The sequence below is a fragment of the Heptranchias perlo genome, chromosome 10, assembly GCF_035084215.1.
Source record: "Heptranchias perlo isolate sHepPer1 chromosome 10, sHepPer1.hap1, whole genome shotgun sequence".
NCBI lineage: Eukaryota > Metazoa > Chordata > Chondrichthyes > Hexanchiformes > Hexanchidae > Heptranchias > Heptranchias perlo.
In genome coordinates this window covers 54,962,759-54,981,046 of record NC_090334.1, presented here as the reverse complement: position 1 = coordinate 54,981,046, position 18,288 = coordinate 54,962,759, and the positions used below count along the sequence as shown (strand labels likewise).

General features: G+C 41.2%; 1 protein-coding gene across 1 annotated transcript in view; it reads right to left on the bottom strand.

Moving 5' to 3' along the window:
- The window catches only part of wdr20a (WD repeat domain 20a), a 46,561-nt gene extending 29,875 nt beyond the window's left edge, over window positions 1-16,686 (bottom strand). The window contains exon 1 of the mRNA XM_067991815.1: window positions 16,364-16,686. Within this exon, the coding sequence (XP_067847916.1) occupies window positions 16,364-16,612 (249 nt within the window). The 5' untranslated portion in view covers window positions 16,613-16,686. The remainder of the gene's footprint in view (window positions 1-16,363) is intronic.
- Between the last annotated feature and the right edge of the window lie 1,602 nt (window positions 16,687-18,288).

Below are 18,288 nucleotides of genomic sequence, written 5' to 3'. Positions count from 1 at the left end.
GTCCTTGGCCCAATCATCTTCAGCTGCTTCATCAATGACCTTCCCTCCATCATAAGGTCAGGACTGAGGATGTTCGCTGATGATTGCAGTGTTCAATTCCATTCGCAACCCCTCAGATAATGAAGCAGTCCGTGCCCGCATGCAGCAACACCTGGACAACATCCAGGCTTGGGCTGATAAATGGCAAGTAATATTCGCGCCAGACAAATGCCAGGCAATGACCATCTTCAACAAGAGTCCAACCACCTCCCCTTGACACTCAACAGCATTACCATCGCCAAATCCCCCACCATCAACATCCTGGGGGTCACCATTGACCAGAAACTTAACTGGACCAGCCATATAAATACTGTGGATACAACAGCAGGTCAGAGGCTGGGTATTCTGTGGTGAGTGACTCACCTCCTGACTCCCCAAAGCCTTTCCACCATCTACAAGGCACAAGTCAGGAGTGTGATGGAATACTCTCCACTTGCCTGGATGAGGGCAGCTCCAACAACACTCAAGAAGCTCGACACCATCCAGGACAAAGCAGCCCGCTTGATTGGCACCCCATCCACCATCCTAAACATTCACTCCCTTCACCATCGGCGCACCGTGGCTGCACCGGTGGTGAAGGGAGTGTACCATTTACAGGATGCACTGCAGCAACTCACCAAGGCTTCTTCGACAGCACCTCCCAAACCCGCGACCTCTACCACCTAGAAGGACAAGGGCAGCAGGCACCATGGGAACAACAGCACCTGCACGTTCCCCTCAGAGTTTTTTTTAAATTATTCGTTCATGAGATGTGGGCGTCGCTGGCGAGGCCGGCATTTATTGCCCATCCCTAATTGCCCTCGAGAAGGTGGTGGTGAGCCGCCTTCTTGAACCGCTGCAGTCCGTGTGGTGAAGGTTCTCCCACAGCGCTGTTAGGATTAAATGGGAACGACGACTAGAATCCACCATAAACAAAATTAGGCTCATTGGTCACACGCCATCCCAACTTGGAAATATATCGCTGTTCCTTCATCATCGCTGGGTCAAAATCCTGGAACTCCCTACCTAACAGCACCGTCACCACACGGAATGCAGCGGTTCAAGGCGGCGGCTCACCACCACCTTCTGAAGGGCAATTAGGGATGGGCAATAAATGCTGGCCTTGCCAGCGATGCCCACATTCCACAAACGAATAAAAAAAAATTTGTATAATCACAAATTGTATAATGATGTAAATTTGCAGTGCATGTCTAATATAATATGTTACTGACATTCTCCGTGTATTCGCCATTTGAAAGAACTGTAAAAAAAATGATTTTCAATACAAGAGTAGAAAATTGCTGTTTTTCATGTAATAACCCTTTTTTAAAAAATCGTACGTGTGGGCCAGGCTTTATACCATTAGTGATTTAACATCAAAAAGTAATCTACTGGTTGTAAAGCACTTTAGGACATAATGAGGACACTATAAGGTGTTATATAAATGCAGGTTCTTTCTTTCAAGCCAAATTCTAACATTAAACAGCACGAGTTTGAGTGAGATGCAGAAGCAAAGATCGCCAAGTTGTGAAAATCTGACCTGTGCAGGACAGTACTGTATTGTGTAGGGACAATGGAAATTTGTGGTATAAGTTCACCCACGAATTTTCCCAGTTTCCCAACATATAGCTTTGCTTTTGGGCACTAGGAATTTAAAAAGGCTTGGCAACATCATAATTTTAAATGGGAACAACGACTAGAATCCACCATAAACAAAATTAGGCTCATTGGTCACATAGTGTTAATGTTGGGAGAGAGATATTCACATCATTGTGTAGAGAAGTAGACAGTGCTAAAATTATTCACAGTAGACAGATTACCCTTAAGGCAGCAGATAACCAAGCATAAAACAAAATCTTGAAAAATGAAACTAAATTGAACAATGCCAAGCTAGTGACAAAAATGAATACTTCCATAAGACAACTTAAATGCTTTCATTTTAGCACAGCCTATGCTAATGGACAGAGATAGACCATTACAGAAAATAAAATTTTACTATTATTGTAACCTAGGATTAAGTTGTAAAATAAAGGTAAAACTTGATGGATTACTTGTATAATAAAGCAACCAGAGATATAATTTGTACTGGTAGAACAATGCTCTATGCTTGCTTTGTCCTATTCAATTACAAGTTTCTATATTCCTCTTTCAACCAAACACTACATGTTGTGTGTTCTAAAACTTCAACTTTCACATCATCACTAAAATTAAGTCTGTATGTAGATAGAGTAATAGAACCAGAACCAAATTTTACTCAAAAAACTATCCAATTAAATAGAGGCCCGATTTCCTTCTCAGGTGGATGTAAAAGATCCCATGGCATTATTCAAAGAACAAGGGAATTCTCCCTGATGTCCACTGTTCCCTCTAAGCTGCATGTGTGCTTGGCCGCGCAGCGTTCTGTTGTTTGCCGCGCACTTATTCATTCCATCCACGCGCCAAACCTGGACCACAGGTATCATCATCAGTCACATCCAGGTGAATATAAATAAATGATCTTGCTGTGTCTGGTGGATCTTCATATCCGGCGGAGCGGATGCGCTGGAGTTTGGAATTGACGCAGACCCTGGTCGTCCTCATGCTTTGTGTCTGCAGCTGCTCCAGACCCTGCTGCCCATGCTCAGATCTGGCTCTGTGTGCATCCGTGACCATGGAGAGTCAGTTTGAGGTAGGTGTCCTGGGTGTCGAGTGTGTAAACAACTAGGTCCTGTAGATCAAGATCCTATCAGGTTCAATTCCCTCTCTGGCTGAGTAAGCCAATGGTGGGGACACAACATTTTCCATCCGTGTTACTGGACTAGAGAGGGGAGAAAGGTTCCGTTTTTGCTCCAGACTTAAATCCAGCGATCCCTCCTGAAGTGTGCATGCATTTAGATAAGGACATTTCTGAATTTCAGCTGCGTTTCTCCCATGATCAAATAGCCATTGGCAAACACAGCACTGCACAGGCCAGACCAGGGATTGGATCTGGGACCTAGTATGCATGGTTTGATTCCACAGCAGGAATGCAAATTAATAACTGAGTCACTGCTATACCCCATTTGTGCCATGTATCTATGGCACTGGTGAAGTTGGAAGCACCAACAAGGCGAATGTTTCCAGATGCAGCTCAGATAGCAGGGCTACCTCTGCCTGCAGCGTTAACAGAAGTACACAGCCTTCACTGTCCCAGCTGTTATGTGAAGAATGGTCATTTGGATGAGGTGCCGGAGGACATCTAACACTCAGAGCTGTACCTTGATGTAAGTCACTAACTGAAGAGGAGTAAAGAGAGAAAGGGGAAAAAATGGCAGATTCATCAAGCAGGGGAATAATGTGCGTCTGCATGCCTAAGTAGTAACGGTTTAGGTTTTTGCAATGGTGGTAGCAGTGGTTGTTTGCTTCCTTCCTTCACTGTTAGGAGATATAATCACTGCTGAAACAATGGCATATGTGTTGAAAAACATCAGTAACTTCTGTACTGTGGTCTCAATAGGCAGATTCTGAGGTCAGTTGGAAGCTAATTATTGAGGGAAGTTTCTGTACATTAGCAGAAAAGCCCAGGCTCCTAACCCTTGGGAAGAGACAAGGCAATGAAGGTCAGAAAAAGCAGAAGGAAACGACTGGCTTTTTTCTTATACTTTTGACATAGCAAATGTGATGTCCGAAGTATGACATCTCAAGTGTGATGGACTCACGTTAGATCCAAGACATATACTGCATATCAGGCACAAAAAAATTACTGATCATGAAAATAATGAACTCCGAGGCACATGTGTATCGGGGTATAGAATCATAGAAAATTTACGGCACAGAAGGAGACCATTCGGCCCATCGTATCCGCGCCGGCTGAGAAACGAGCCATCCAGCCTAATCCCACTTTCTCGCATTTGGTCCGTGGTCCTGCAGGTCACGGCTCTTCAGGTGCACATCCAGGTATTTTTTTTTAAATGAGTTGAGGGTTTCTGCCTTTACCTCCCTCTCAGGCAGTGAGTTCCAAACCCTCACCACCCTCTGGGTGAAAAAATTTTTCTTCATTTCTGCTCCAATCTTGCGTTTAAGTCCAAATCGTTAATGTACACCACAAAAAGCAAAGGATCTAGTACCGAGCCCTGCAACACCACACTGGAAACAGCCTTCCAGTCGCAAAAACACCCATCAACCATTACCCTTTGCTTCCTGCCACTGAGCCAATTTTGAATCCAATTTCCACATTCCCTTGGATCCCGTGGGCCTTTACTTTTTTGACCAATCTGCCATGTGGGACCTTGTCAAAAACCTTGCTAAAATCCACATAGACTACATCAATTGCGCTACCTCATCGATCCTCCTTGTCACCTCCTCCAAAAATTCAATCAAGTTAGTCAGACACGACCTCCCGTTAACAAGTCCGTGCTGACTGTCCTTGATCAGTCGGTGCCAGTCTAAGTGACAGTTTATAGAACTGGGTAGTTAACATGCCAAAAGCAGTTTTAGCAGACAATTTCACTTTGTGCTTAAACAACCTCTGGCTTGGTAAAGCCCTGATGTACTAGCACCTCACTGCCTCATTATTTTTCAGACGTTTTATTTGCCAGTTCTGCCCCATTTAGACTGAGCTGAATCATTAAACCATATTGCTGCTCCACATGACTAACAGAGACACAGCCTTTATTTACACAATAAAAACATCCAAACCAGAGACAGTCACCCTCCTCTTCTCCATTATCTGGCCTGTCATCTACAGATTCTGGGTCTCAATCAGGATGTCCCCATTCCTCTGGTCGTAGTATTTACTTCTGAAATTTCTACAACTAGTTTTATTTAATTAAAAATCCTCGCCAGCTCGCCTTGTTACAATTATCCATTATTTTGTACATTTGTTCTGTTTGTTATATATCCTGAATAATGGTTTCTAAAAAGATGTTCTATTCAAAGTTGTGATATTTTTTTAAATGGTGGCACACACAGCCTTTCTATCGGTGCACAAACCCAAATTCATTCTGCACATGGCCAAAAAAAATTAATGGGAACATTGCTGGTGTCCTGGTCAAATTTATCCCTCAACCAACATCACAAACAGATTATCGGGTCATTATCTCATTGCTGTTTCTGGGATCTTGCTGTGCCAAATTGGTTGTAAAGCATTTTGAGATATCCCGAGGTCGTGAAAGGACCTATATATATGCAAGCTCAGTCTTTCTTTTTTACTCTCCATTTGGCCCTGCTATGTCTGGTCTGAGAATGTTTAATACAGGGATTAGGATAACAGATCACAGATCTGAGTTACAGTTAGATCACAGATCAGCCATGATCTTATCAAATGGCGGAGCAGGCACGAGGGGCTGAATGGCCTACTCCTGTTCCTATGTTCCTAAAAATCAAATGCATCTTTCATTAGCAGCACTAATATCTCTCATCGCAATGAGCACAAAAATTCATACAAAGAAAAATCAAGTTCAAATTTCAGCTCAGTGTCTTTTTTTAAAAAAAGATTACAATTAATTTAAAATATCATACTTGCAACTTTGTTTTTATTTGATTGTCATCAGTTCAAGTCAAACTATTTTCAGGAATGGTATTATTAGAACGCAAATCAATTAAACATTCCAGCAGCATTGCAGTCCACCTTCACCCAAAAAGCAGTGGTTTCTAAATGACAATTTTCAATACCATATTTGTAAATCAGGTCATTAAAAAGGAATTTCCAAGGTAATATCCCACTTTAAAAATATTTACAGCAGACAAATAGCTGCCCATATCCACACCAAATCCCACTCACCCGTCAACCCTGTCCTCCCTGATCTACATTGGCTCCTGGCCCCCAAAGCCTCCAATTTAAAATTCACATTCTGGTGTTTAAATCCCTTTACGGCCTTACCGCTAACTTTCTCCAGCACTACAACACCCTCCCAAATTTTCCATTCCTCTGACTCCAGCCTCTTCTGTACCCATCTCCCTTCGCCCCACCATTGGCGGCCATGCTTTCAGTCACGTAGGCCCTGTGTTCTGGAATTCCCTGCCTAAATATATCTGCCACTCCACCTTCAAGACCCTCCTTAAAACCCAGCTCTTTGACCAAGCTTTAAGGTCACCCCTCCTAATATCTCCTTTGATTGGCATCAATTTTTTTTTCTGTGAAGTTTTACTATGTTAAAGGCACTACATAAATTCAAGTAGTTGTTGTTTTACCAGAATTGAAAACACCCAAATTTTATTCGCAATTCTATCAGACAGAGTCAAGTTAAACAGCTAGCTCTGAAGAACTTTACTGCAAACACTGAATTTACCACAGCACCCTCACATGTAATGTGCATAAATACATATTTTTATATTAACATTTTCCCTCTTAGTTGGAATTCCAGCTATTTTGCCCTCCTTTTCTTGGTCCCCTAGTACCACGCAGCATCCTTGGCCAAGAACGAGCGCACTGCCTACTCAGTCCTCCATTAATGCTACTCAAACTGATTGCTCGGGAGTATGCAAGTGTAGCCTGGGCAACTTTGCCAACAGCCTTGTAGTGAAGACCCTGCTTCTACAGAGCAGTATGATTGACATCAAGAACTCAGTGTGGGAAATCATGGACATAAACCCTCAACTCGACTCTTGGGTATATCCTTGGCAAGTGTATTTTAACAATGATAATGCAAAAGGATTCCTCTAGATAGCCTACCTGGCCCCATAGAAGAGAAAAGGGGGGGGGGGGGTGGGGGAAGTGAATTTATGTGTAATTGTTGTTTGCATACAGTATCATTTGAAAATTTACTCCCATCGGGGAACACACCTGAACGTGTAACTGTGGAGGATTGTACAGAGGTAGTCAACAGCACAGTGCTACCAGGACTTTCCTATAAGGACTATTAATCCATTTTACCCACAGTACAGATATCTCAAGTAAGAGTACCTGATAAGAAATAAGGGGCTGATGGGACTACATAGATAAAGTTTTCAGTTCAACTCATTTGCACCCAGGAACGAAGTTTTCATTTTATCAAAAAAATTATTCTACGACAAAAAAAATTATATATGGGCTCCCTTGATGATTCAGAAAGTTTATGCAGTGAGTAGCTGATCCACACAGATCAGGAAAGTGCCAGGTTCAATGCTCGGTCTGTTCTAAGTTAGCTGATCAGGGCAGTAACAGTAAGAGGGGCATCACAATTGGCCTCAGCACTGCAAGTTGAGGGCTAGGGGAAATGAGGAAAGAAAAAAGGTCAGGGTTTGGGCTTCTGTGCGATATCAAGCAAATCTTGCTGGAAGTGTGTGTAGACAGAATTGAGCTCAGATATGATGTCTCCTGCAGTTCAATAGTCTGGCAACAGTTACTATCAAGGTTCATACATGAATAATGGTCGACTACACGAGTTAATGAATGACCCTAGAGCCAATGGAATAGTAATTGAGCAAGAAGTCAATGCCTTCAAGAAGGGGAAAAAAATCAGTGAGAACAGAATTCAATAAAACATGTGTTGTTCTCTATGTATGGACACATTTTAGAAGTAATGCGTTCTCCAAAGATTCTCCCACCCAAAGTTGCTTGTGCCCATTTCATGTAATAAAATTAGTATGAGTTGTCCTTCGTATATTTTCCTGATGCAACTGTCTTATGCATTATCTTCCGAAAGAAATGCCCTCCCCTCAATATTTTGTGGGATGCTGTAAGAGCTAAGATTCTAGCTATCCAAGTCATCCTTAGCAATCGTAGTCCTCCGTTAAGAGATTCATAATACTGTTAAAGTAGTTTGATTGCTTAGGAGAACATTGTCTCTGTTAGCTTGAATATGTTTTGTTTACAAATCCTGGGCTGTTGAAGTACATAAGCAACTTGTTTATGAAAACGCTTAAACGCAATATGCTTGGTAGCAAATTATTTGAGTCAGTAGAGTTCCCAGAGTACAACTTTTCATTTTCTCAGGGCACAAGTATTTTCCTGTGTTAGGGAGAATTTTCATGTCCAACTTGTGTTGAAAACCACAGCAAAATCTGTCACAGATGCAAGGGCAAAAAAAATGCTGGGGTTTTTAAATAGACCCAACAATTCTGAATTTGAAACAAAAGGAAACTGGAGTGGCTCCTCAATCAGCAGAGAGTAAAATGATATAGTGTTTAAAAAGGTCAGATTGGGTCCTGAAATCAGATCTCAATTGTAAGATGAGCTAAATGGGTTGCATTCTTACAATCTGGATTTTCTCTTTTGTCTGATTATAAAATTTCTTCCTGACACCAAAAGGCAGAGTTCTCGTTCTGATAAAATTACCTTTATTAACTTCCCATAACAAATATTTTGCCAAACAAAAAATAAAATCAATGGCTGGAAAGCGACTTCATCCTACAAGAAATGCAAAATTTCTTTTGCAACTATGCAAAAGCTTTGTATAAGAACTTTTTATTTAGGTGAGTAGGTCATACTGAAGGGTGGGTACTTTTCCTTTCCCATTTGTGGAAAACAAAGTAAGCACAAGTACCATGCAAGCCATCATGCCTGCAGCAAAAAGCAATTTCCCTGCTTTCTCTCACTCTCAAGGGAACTCAGGAAGTATCTAATACAATGCTGTATAGAAAGATGTTTCTGCACACCTGTTGATCTTTGGAGTAAATCTGCAGAATTGCCAGGTAGGGCTCCACATGTCACAAGGGGAGAAATTAGTTTCCTTTTGTCAGAAAAGAATAATAGGTGGGTTGTTCTGATGTTTAAGTCAAAAATATGTTCCACGTACCTGTAGCAAACACGTCTCATCAGGTTAATATTGATGTTATAATCCAAATACAACTTCCAACCCCACAAACTCTCCATCACAATGACTGCCTACTTCCACCTCAGCCCATCTGCTACTGAAACCCTCATCTATGCCTTTGTCACCTCCATACTCAACTGTTCCAACAATTTCCTAACCCCGCTGGCCTCCCATCCTCCACACTTCAGTTTATTCAAACTCTGTCTGTATCCTATCCGGTACCAGGTCCCACTCACCTAGCATACCTGTCCTTGCTGACCTACATTGGCTCCTGGTCTCCCAATGCCTCTAATTTAAAATTCTCATGTATTTGAATATCTTCATAGCCTTAGTTCTCTCCATCTTGGTAACCTCCTCCAACCTTACAACCCGCCAGAAGTCTCCATTCTTCTAACAGTAGCTTTTTATGCACTCCTCCCCCTACCAAATGGTGGACATACCTTCAGCTCTTTAGGCCCCAAGCTCTGGAAATCCCTCCCTAATCCCCTCCTTTAAGATCCTCTTTAAAACCCACCTCTCTGACTAAGTTTTTGCTCACCCCTCCTAATATCTCCTTCTTTGGCTCAACATCCATTACTGTCTAATTACATCTCTGAAGCACCTTGGGACATTTTTCTATGTTAAAGGCACTATATACATACGTTGTTGTTATGCTCCTAGATACAAAATAAGGATTGTATTTGACTTTTATGACCTTATTTACTTGTGCTGCCACCTTTAATGACCTGTGTATGTGCACACCTGTGCTCTATTTAAAATATTACCATTTAAGGTATATTCCCTTTCCTTATTCTTAATTTAAAAATATAGCTGCAATTTGTAACTCCAATGGACTGTAAAACCATGTTTAAAAAGTACTCACGGAGTTCCTGCTAGCCATATTTTAAAACCTATATGTAGTTAATTTAAATGTTTATATCAGCACCCATACTATCTAAACATTTACATTTTAACTTTTGGGAAGGGAACTCTCCTAGGCAGGAAACGTGGGAGTTCTAGTTAGATGGTATGAATGGGCTATTGTCTGGTTGGAACCACTATTGCAGCCATGGTCCGACATAGGTAGCTGGTGTAAGTGTACCAGTACGTTGATTCTGTGCTCATTTTTCCCACCCCATTTAAAGATTTAAAGCCAAGCTTGATTGCAATCAAACATGCAGATACTCTACAAATAATCATAAAAAGTGTGAAAGAGGATATTTAGTATGACCACATAATCTAAGCAATATAATCTAGGGTTATATTATGTAATCAGTTACTGGAGATAGAAGATCTTACAGGATGCATGAATTAAAAGTAATGGAAATTAACTCCTTGGTACTCTGGTAACATCTGACCAGGGTACTATCCACCAGTCAAATTCTGTTTAAAACAACAACTTGCATTTTTTAGCACCTTTAACGTAGTAAAATGTCTCAAGCACTTCACAGGAGTGAAAATTTGATACCGAGCCACATAAGGAGATATTAGAACAGGTGACCAAAAGCTTGGTCAAACAGGTAGGTTTTAAGAAGCATCTTAAAGAAGGAGGCAGAGGGGCAGAGAGGTTTAGGAAGGGAATTCTAGAGCTTAGGGCCCGGATAGCTGAAGGCATGGCCACCAATGGTAAAATCAGGGATACGCAAGAGGCAAGAATTGGAGGAACGCAGAGATCTCGGAGGATTATAGAGCTGGATACAGAGATAGGGAGGGGCAAGGTCACGGAGGGATTTGAAAACAAGGATGAGAATTTTAAAATTGAGGCATTCCCAGACCGGGAGCCAATCTAGGTCAGCGAACAAAGGTGATGGGTGAACGGGACTTGGTGTGAGTAATGATACAGGCAGCAGAGTTTTGGACGAGGGTTTCAGCAGCAGATGAGCTGAGGCAGGGGCAGAGATGGGCGATGTTACAGAGGTGGAAGTAGGCGGTCTTGGTGATGGACAGGATATGTGGTCAGAAGCTCATCTCAGGGTGAAATAGGACGCCAAGGTCTGTTCAGCCTCAGACAGTGACCAGGGAGAAGGATGGAGTCAGTAGCTAGGGAACAGAGTTTGTGGCAGAGACCGAAGACACTGGCTTCAGTCTTCCCAATATTTAGTTGGAGGAAATTTTTGCTCATCCGGACAAGGAGAGTGACAAATCAGAGACAGTGGAGGGGTCGAGGGAGGTGGTGGTGAGGTCACAAATGACATCCTATGTGAGCTGGGTGTCGTCAGAGTACACGTGGAACCTGACGTCGTGTTTTCGGATGATGTTGCAAGGGGTAGCATGTAGATGAGAAATAGGAGGGGGCCAAGAGTAGATCTATGGGGGAATCCAGAGGTAATGGTGCAGAAGCGGGAAAAGAAGCCATTGCAGGTGATTCTCTGGCTACGACTGGATAGATATGAATGGAACCAGGTGTGCTCAGTCCCACCCAGCTGGACAATGGAGGAGGATTGTGTGGTCAACCATGTCAAAGGCTGCAGACAAGTTGAGAAGGATGAGACGGGATGGTTTACCATGGTCACAGTCACATAGGATGACATTTGTGACTTTGAAAAGGGCCTAAAAGATCAATTCAGGCAATCCAGTGTTTTTTTTTTGTAGATTATTCCAATTTATTATTTCACACCTTTAATAATATGAACATATATGCTAGGGCACAAAATTCTATTCAGTTCTTAGTTTCATTAAAAAATTACCTGTTCCCTACAGTACATTTATAAAGAATAAAAAGTGAAGTATTGACAATGTCAGTAAATCATCAAGGACACAAAGCAGCTTATTAAGATATTGAAGTTCTTTTTAAGTAGAAGAATGGTCACATTTCTCTCTAACCATGCACCTTATCGGTAGATCAGTTGCAACAACATCAGAAGGTTAACTTATGAAACATCTTTCTGTCATCACATTTGTAAATATTTTCTTCCCCATATAAGGTCCCTCTCAGCTGCCTCATAACCAGAGGGGGCAGCCAACAGCAGCTTACTGAGAAGTCCTTCAAATGCTGATCTAGTCCAGCCTGGAGAAAATTGACGAGAGATTTAAGGAGGTAACTCCAGAGAGCATGACTGAAGCAATTGAAGGCTTTCCGTCACCAGCGGGGGTGCAAAGGGTGTAGGTTGAATACACAGAAGGCCAGAATCAAAGAATGGAATTTTTGGGAAAGAATAAAGGGCTGAAAGAGACTGCAGAAATAGGGTGGTGCAAGGCCAAGGAGGGATTTACATACAAGTTCAAGGATTTTGAATTAAATGCTTTGGAGGTTAACAGTGAGGATGCAGTTAATAGGCGAGCAGCGCTCAGTGTGGGACAGGATATATGTGACATTTTTGGTTAAGTTAGAGTATATGAAGGGTGGAGGGTGGGAGGCCAGGTCAAGTCTGGAGATGATAAAAGCATGTATTAAGATTTCAGTGGCAGAGAGATTAAGGTATGGGCAGATGCCAGCAATGTTGCAGAGTTTAAATAAGTGGTCTTAGTGATGGATTGGTTATGGGGTTGAAAGCTCAGCTCAGGGTCAAACGGAATGCCCAAGATTGCAATGGCCTGATTCAGCCCGACAGGGAAGGAGAGGGAATCAGTAGCAAGGAGGCAGAATTTGTGGTGGAAGCCTCATAGAATGGCCTTGGTCATCCCATTGTTGGCCAAGAAGAACTTATAACTCATCTAGGATTTGACGCTGGACAAGAAGTCTGACAACACATGCATAAGCAAATTTAAAGGTAAAACAAACAACTACACTTACTCCAGCGCATATGGCATTACATTAATAAAGTCTTAAAAATAGATACCCCAACAAATATAGCTGATCAAGCCTTCCAACTTACCAACCACAATTCTAGGGCTTTCCAGTGCTGCTGCTCCGCAATATTATAGGGTTCAAACCAACAATCTCATAGGTAAAGGCAGAACTTAATTCCAATAACCTGAGATATGGCAACAGGAGAAAATCCTCTCAAGTCTCAATGTACCAGACTTTTTTTTTAAAAAGCGCCAAGTGGCATCATAATGAGGCACCACACTGAAATAGCAATGTAATGTTCAAATCTAGCCACAGGGTGGCAAGGCACTTTGCAGTTCTCACTACTTCCAGTCCCACCCACTTGGCCTCAGTGCATCTGGGTTGGGGAAGAGGGCAGGGAATGGCCAGTGTTCCCACTACTGATCAGAATTCAGTAACCCCTGTTGCAAGTCAGCATGCATGTGTGGATACTGACGACAGTAGAATCGTATTCAGCTGTAATGCATCCAACAGATATCTAGGCTCACACATGAAGAATAACTACTTAATCAAGATACCAGCAACTAGTGCCCATTAAACCGTACCCCAGCAAGGAGTTAATATCTTCTGGAGAGGAGGAGCAATGAAAAATGGCATGTAAAGGAGGGAGAGAAAATATTAATTAGGAATTCAACAAAAGGATGTACTCGAAACACTGCACTCAGTCACAATTTTAAAAGCTCCACCCCAAACATATACAAAATAAGTGCTGAGAAATGGAACATTTTCCCAATTTCGGATTCCCAGTGTTAGCATGAAGTACTCCCACGTTAGGTGTACCATAATCAGACACACAGTAAAACTCCTCTATTCTGCACTAAATGAACTTAGACCCAATCTCAAAAGATCGCCCTAGTGTGATTTTCCATTTCCCATACCAGCTACCATAAGAATACAAGAAAAAGCTCATCCCTCTAGTACAGCACTCTCCCATCATGGCACTCAAATGTAATTTGATTAACCATTATATCTTTGCTTTTATTACCTGGTTTGATAGATTATAAATATTTATGACACAGTAAAGTTTTAAATATTTTAAAAATTTACTTCTCATTAATTTCCAATTAAGTCCTCTGGTCTTACTTTCCTGAAGTAATATTTGGTTTACTTATCTATACCATTTCATATACCTTAATACGGTCATCCTCCTTCCCTTGACCATCTTCCAATGTTGATTTGATAAAGACAAAAACTTTAAAACAAAATACTACTAACCACTAGCAGCAACACCAAACTTGTCAAATTGCATCTCTCTAAGTATGTTAAAGTATTTCCCACATTAGTATTTTAAACTTTGGACCTTCATTTAAGTTTTTCAATAGAAAAATGTTTACAATAGAACTAGAAATTTTCTTAAAGGCATTTTCTTCACAATGCTAAATTATTTACAACTACCCTAAAAGATACTAATACAGAGCTCTGCTGCCCCAGCCAGGTCCATCCTACACACAGGGTTACCTGGAACAGAACAGGAAGAATCCCAGTCTCGAGTGACAGGTCTAGCCTCCAAGTTCCATTTAAGTAAGCCAGGTTAGTTTTGTGTGCTCTGGTGTACTGCAGATCTGGCTGGCTCGGTGATTGCTCTACTGAGTCCACTGCAGAAGGTTAACTTGGTTCTGAACTTCCGTTAGCATGTGGGATATCTTGAAGCTATCTCTACCCCAAAAAGACCTTGCTTACCTGCACACCCACCCATGGAGGACACAGCAACTACATCAAGAATGATACTATCAATAACCAAGCAGGAAATCACCTGCGTACACTCAGTGGAATGCTGTCTGCCTCAAGGAGACACAAATGAAAGTTATAGAAGTGGGAGGAGGAGAAAGAGAGAACTAAGCTTGTATTTTTACATTATTAGAACTCATAAAATATATTTGATTAAGACAAATTAATACTCAACAAAAATCCATCTGGTAGGATATAAATAATACTTTAGTACCTACTAGCTTGTTTAGTCACTGTATAATTTCTGAGATCAACAGTACTGTAAGTCTTACTAAAACATATAAATCAGCCAAAATATATATGGGGAGATTACAAACCATTTAGAAAAATAGAAACTATTGTGCTTCCTCAACCAATATTATGAACAGATTTTAATGAGCAGTGAGTCAAATGTAAGAAACTGCTGACTAAAAATGGTTACCCTGCTGTTTACAGTGGTTCCAGTAACTATTTATGCCAGTAAACAACCGTCCATCTTGTATGCTATAAACATACAATAAACATACAATTTCCAAATCGTTCACCTGAGGAAGGAGGTAGCCTCCGAAAGCTTGTGAATTTAAAATAAAATTGCTGGACTATAACTTGGTGTTGTAAAATTGTTTACAGCTATAAACATTAACAGCTTCATACAAACACTTGCTACAGGTCACTTTAAAGTGCATAGTTCTGCAACTGTTTAATTGTCTCTCTCCATCTGCAAATTAAACATGTTCAAATCCCTTTCTGTAAAAATGCAATAGGTGAAATTTTAATTTAGCATTTTTAATTTGTCTCATGTCCAGATATTTCCTCCCGCATCTACCAAGATCAATAAATACAACTGTATAATCTCAATAATTCACAACATCCTGCAAAGTACTTATGCATTTTTCCTCATCTTTCTTCCTAGTAATCATCCAAATAACTCAAGTAGGGTGAAATGACTTTTTCGTGGGTTGCTCTCCACAACATAGATAGAAGGATGCTCATCAAATTTCAAACTCATTGGTTCAAATATTGTAATCTCAAGAAATGTACTCAATACCCATTTTTCCCACTTTTGGTTTTTCTTTTGTTTCCTTGTATCACCTCACTTTTTCCCCCATTTCTTTAAATCAGTGCTCAATTTTTTAAAAAGAAAATATTCAACACATTCAAATACAGACATGATTTATTATCTCCACCTCTGTCTCTGATACGGTCTGTACATCAATTATATTAAGGCAATATATATTTTTTTACTAATCCAAAAATAAACAGCTATCAGACCTTGGACTAGTAGAGCATTTGAACCCTGTAAGTTAATGTATGTACAAGGTACATCACCATACACAAAGTTACACAACCCAATGAATCATCCATGCTCAAGCAAATAATTGCAAAATTTAAAAAGGTGTCTATATTTTTTTTAATAGAAATTTGGCACAATAACTCCCTTGGAAAATAACAGAAAACATATGTAAAATCTGACACTTTAATGTCTGGTGCCTTCTAAAGAGGTCATGTTTTAAAAGAGACAGTCTTGCCAACATAACTGGACGTAACTGCTAACATTCCTATTCCCTCCCCCAACAAAAATCTTCATTGAAATTTCATTTTGAAAAGGTAAAATGTTTTAAATTAGTGACAATACTTTATTTAAATAAAGTTTTAAAATATGCTAAAATTTTTGGTAAAGGTAATCCGCAGAACGTTTTTAATCCTACCATTATCTGTAGGACACTACAATTTTGACAATTTTAGAAAACATGATTTAAACCACTCTCTACGATTTATTTCCATTTCTTTTTACACATGGTTATTATTTTTTATGCAATAATCCTAAAATGCTTGACGAAGTGCTGTTTAACCATAATACATTAAATACGCAAAATGAACCCAGTTTATACAGTTCAATATAAGGGGATGGAATCTCTGCAAACGCTCGATTACTTAATCCACTACACTAATCCAAACGTGTTTGCAAACTGAACGCTACTTGCATAACTGCTTGGTGGTGGGGGGGGGGGGGGGGGGGTGTAGGTGACAAGCTAGCCTGAGGGGTGAGCTCCCACCCTTAACACCCGCAATAACAACTGATTGCCAACCAGGTACTGCACAGTAGTGCACGTATGTGCTCACAGCGGTTTTTTAAAGGCCTTGCCTTAATTCGCTTCCCCCTAAATATAGAAACACAAAACATCTTGATGTTTACCTTCTTTACGCCTTTGTAAATGTAAAAGTACAGCTCCCGGCCCACATTAAAGCAAATTCTGTCCCCATTGCCGGACTGGTCGTTCACATTTACGAATGACACCTTGACTGGATTGGATCCTTGGGAATTAAAAGGCACCCTGTTCGGCCGGCTGTATTCGGAGTGAGTCAACACTTTATAAACACCTTCCCTGGTAGTAAACTGAGTTTTGATTTCGTTCATCTCCTTCCCTCCTCCCTCCGTCGCCATGTTGTAATTTAGGATTCATCCTATCCGAGCCCGGATGTTACTCAGGACGCCTGCGTCGCCGCTGGCTTTCACGGCGGATGACGTCTTTCACGCGCGGGACGTGAAGCGCGCAGTGACGTCCGTCCGGCCGCTCGCTGCGTTCTTCCGTCGGGGTTAGCGGAAATGTCGCTTGATGTTGTTAAAGAAAAAGTTCAAGATGTTATTCCCAAACAACGATCTGCTTATTGGTTGAAGACTAGTCTGGACTGAAATACTTTCAGTGACGGTTTGCTTTGTTTTATTTGGGGTGGGGGGGATTTTTAAAAAATATTTGTTTCCGTTAATTTCAAGGGGTTTGTAATTTCTCATCAACATAAGAAATGGCTGTGCAGCCCATCAGTCCGCTTCGTTGCAGAGCAGTATTCTGCTCAATTGAATACATCGTTTATGCTGACACCCCAGTGCATTAGTGAGGGACCACTGCACCGTCATAGGTGCCATTCCTCTGATGAAAAGTTAAACCAATTTGCCTCTGCTAGTGGATTAGGTAAGGATCACATGACACTATTTCATGTATGCCACCTGTCCTCATTTTACGTGGATACACAGCGTTTGGATAGCGTGCTTGCTTTGTCCATGTCAGTACTTGAAATGCACCTTGCAGACCAGTCCCCATTCTAAGTCTGGGATCTCACTGTTACAACAACAACTTGCATTTATAAAACACCTTTAATGTAATAAAAACGTCCCAAGGTACTTCACAGGAACGTTACAAGATCATAAAAGATAGGCGCAGGAGTAGGCAATACGGCCCCTCGAGCCTGCTCCGCCATTCAACAAGATCATGGCTGATCTTCTACCTCAACTCCACTTTCCTGCCCTATCTCCATATCCCTTAATTCCCTTTGTGTCCAAAAATCTATCAATCTCAATCTTGAATATACTGAACTACTGAGCATCACAACCCTCTGGGGTAGAGAATTCCAAATATTCACAATCCTCTGAGTTAAGAAATTTTTGACATCTCGGTCCTAAATGTCCGACCCCTTATCTTGAAACTACGACCCATAGAATCATAGAAAATAGGAGCAAGAGTAGGTCATTCGGCCCTTAGGGCCTGCTCCGCCATTCAAAATTATCATGGCTGATTGTCTAACTCGGTACCCTGTTCCCGCTTTTTCCCCATATCCCTTGATCCCTCGAGCATTAAGAAATATATCTATCTCCTTCTTGAATATATTTAATGACTTGGCCTTCTGTGGTAGAGAATTCCACAGGATCACCACCCTCTGAGTGAAGAAATTTCTCCTCATCTCAGTTCTAAATGGCATACCCCATATCCTGAGACAGTGACCCCGGTTATGGATTCCCCAGCCATCGGGAACATCCTCCCTGCATCTAGTCTGTCTAGTTCTGTTAGAATTTTATATATTTCGATGAGATCACCTCTCATTTTTCTAAACTCTAGTGAATATAGGCCTAGTCGACCCAATCTCTCCTCATATGTCAGTCCTGCCATCCCAGGAATCAGTCTGGTAAACCTTTGATGCACTCCCTCCATGGCAAGGACATCCTTCCTCAGATAAGGAGACCAAAACTGCACACAATACTCCAGATGTGGTCTCACCAAGGCCCTGTACAACTGCAGTAAGACATCCCTGTTCCTGTCCTCAAATCCTCTTGCAATGAACGCCAAC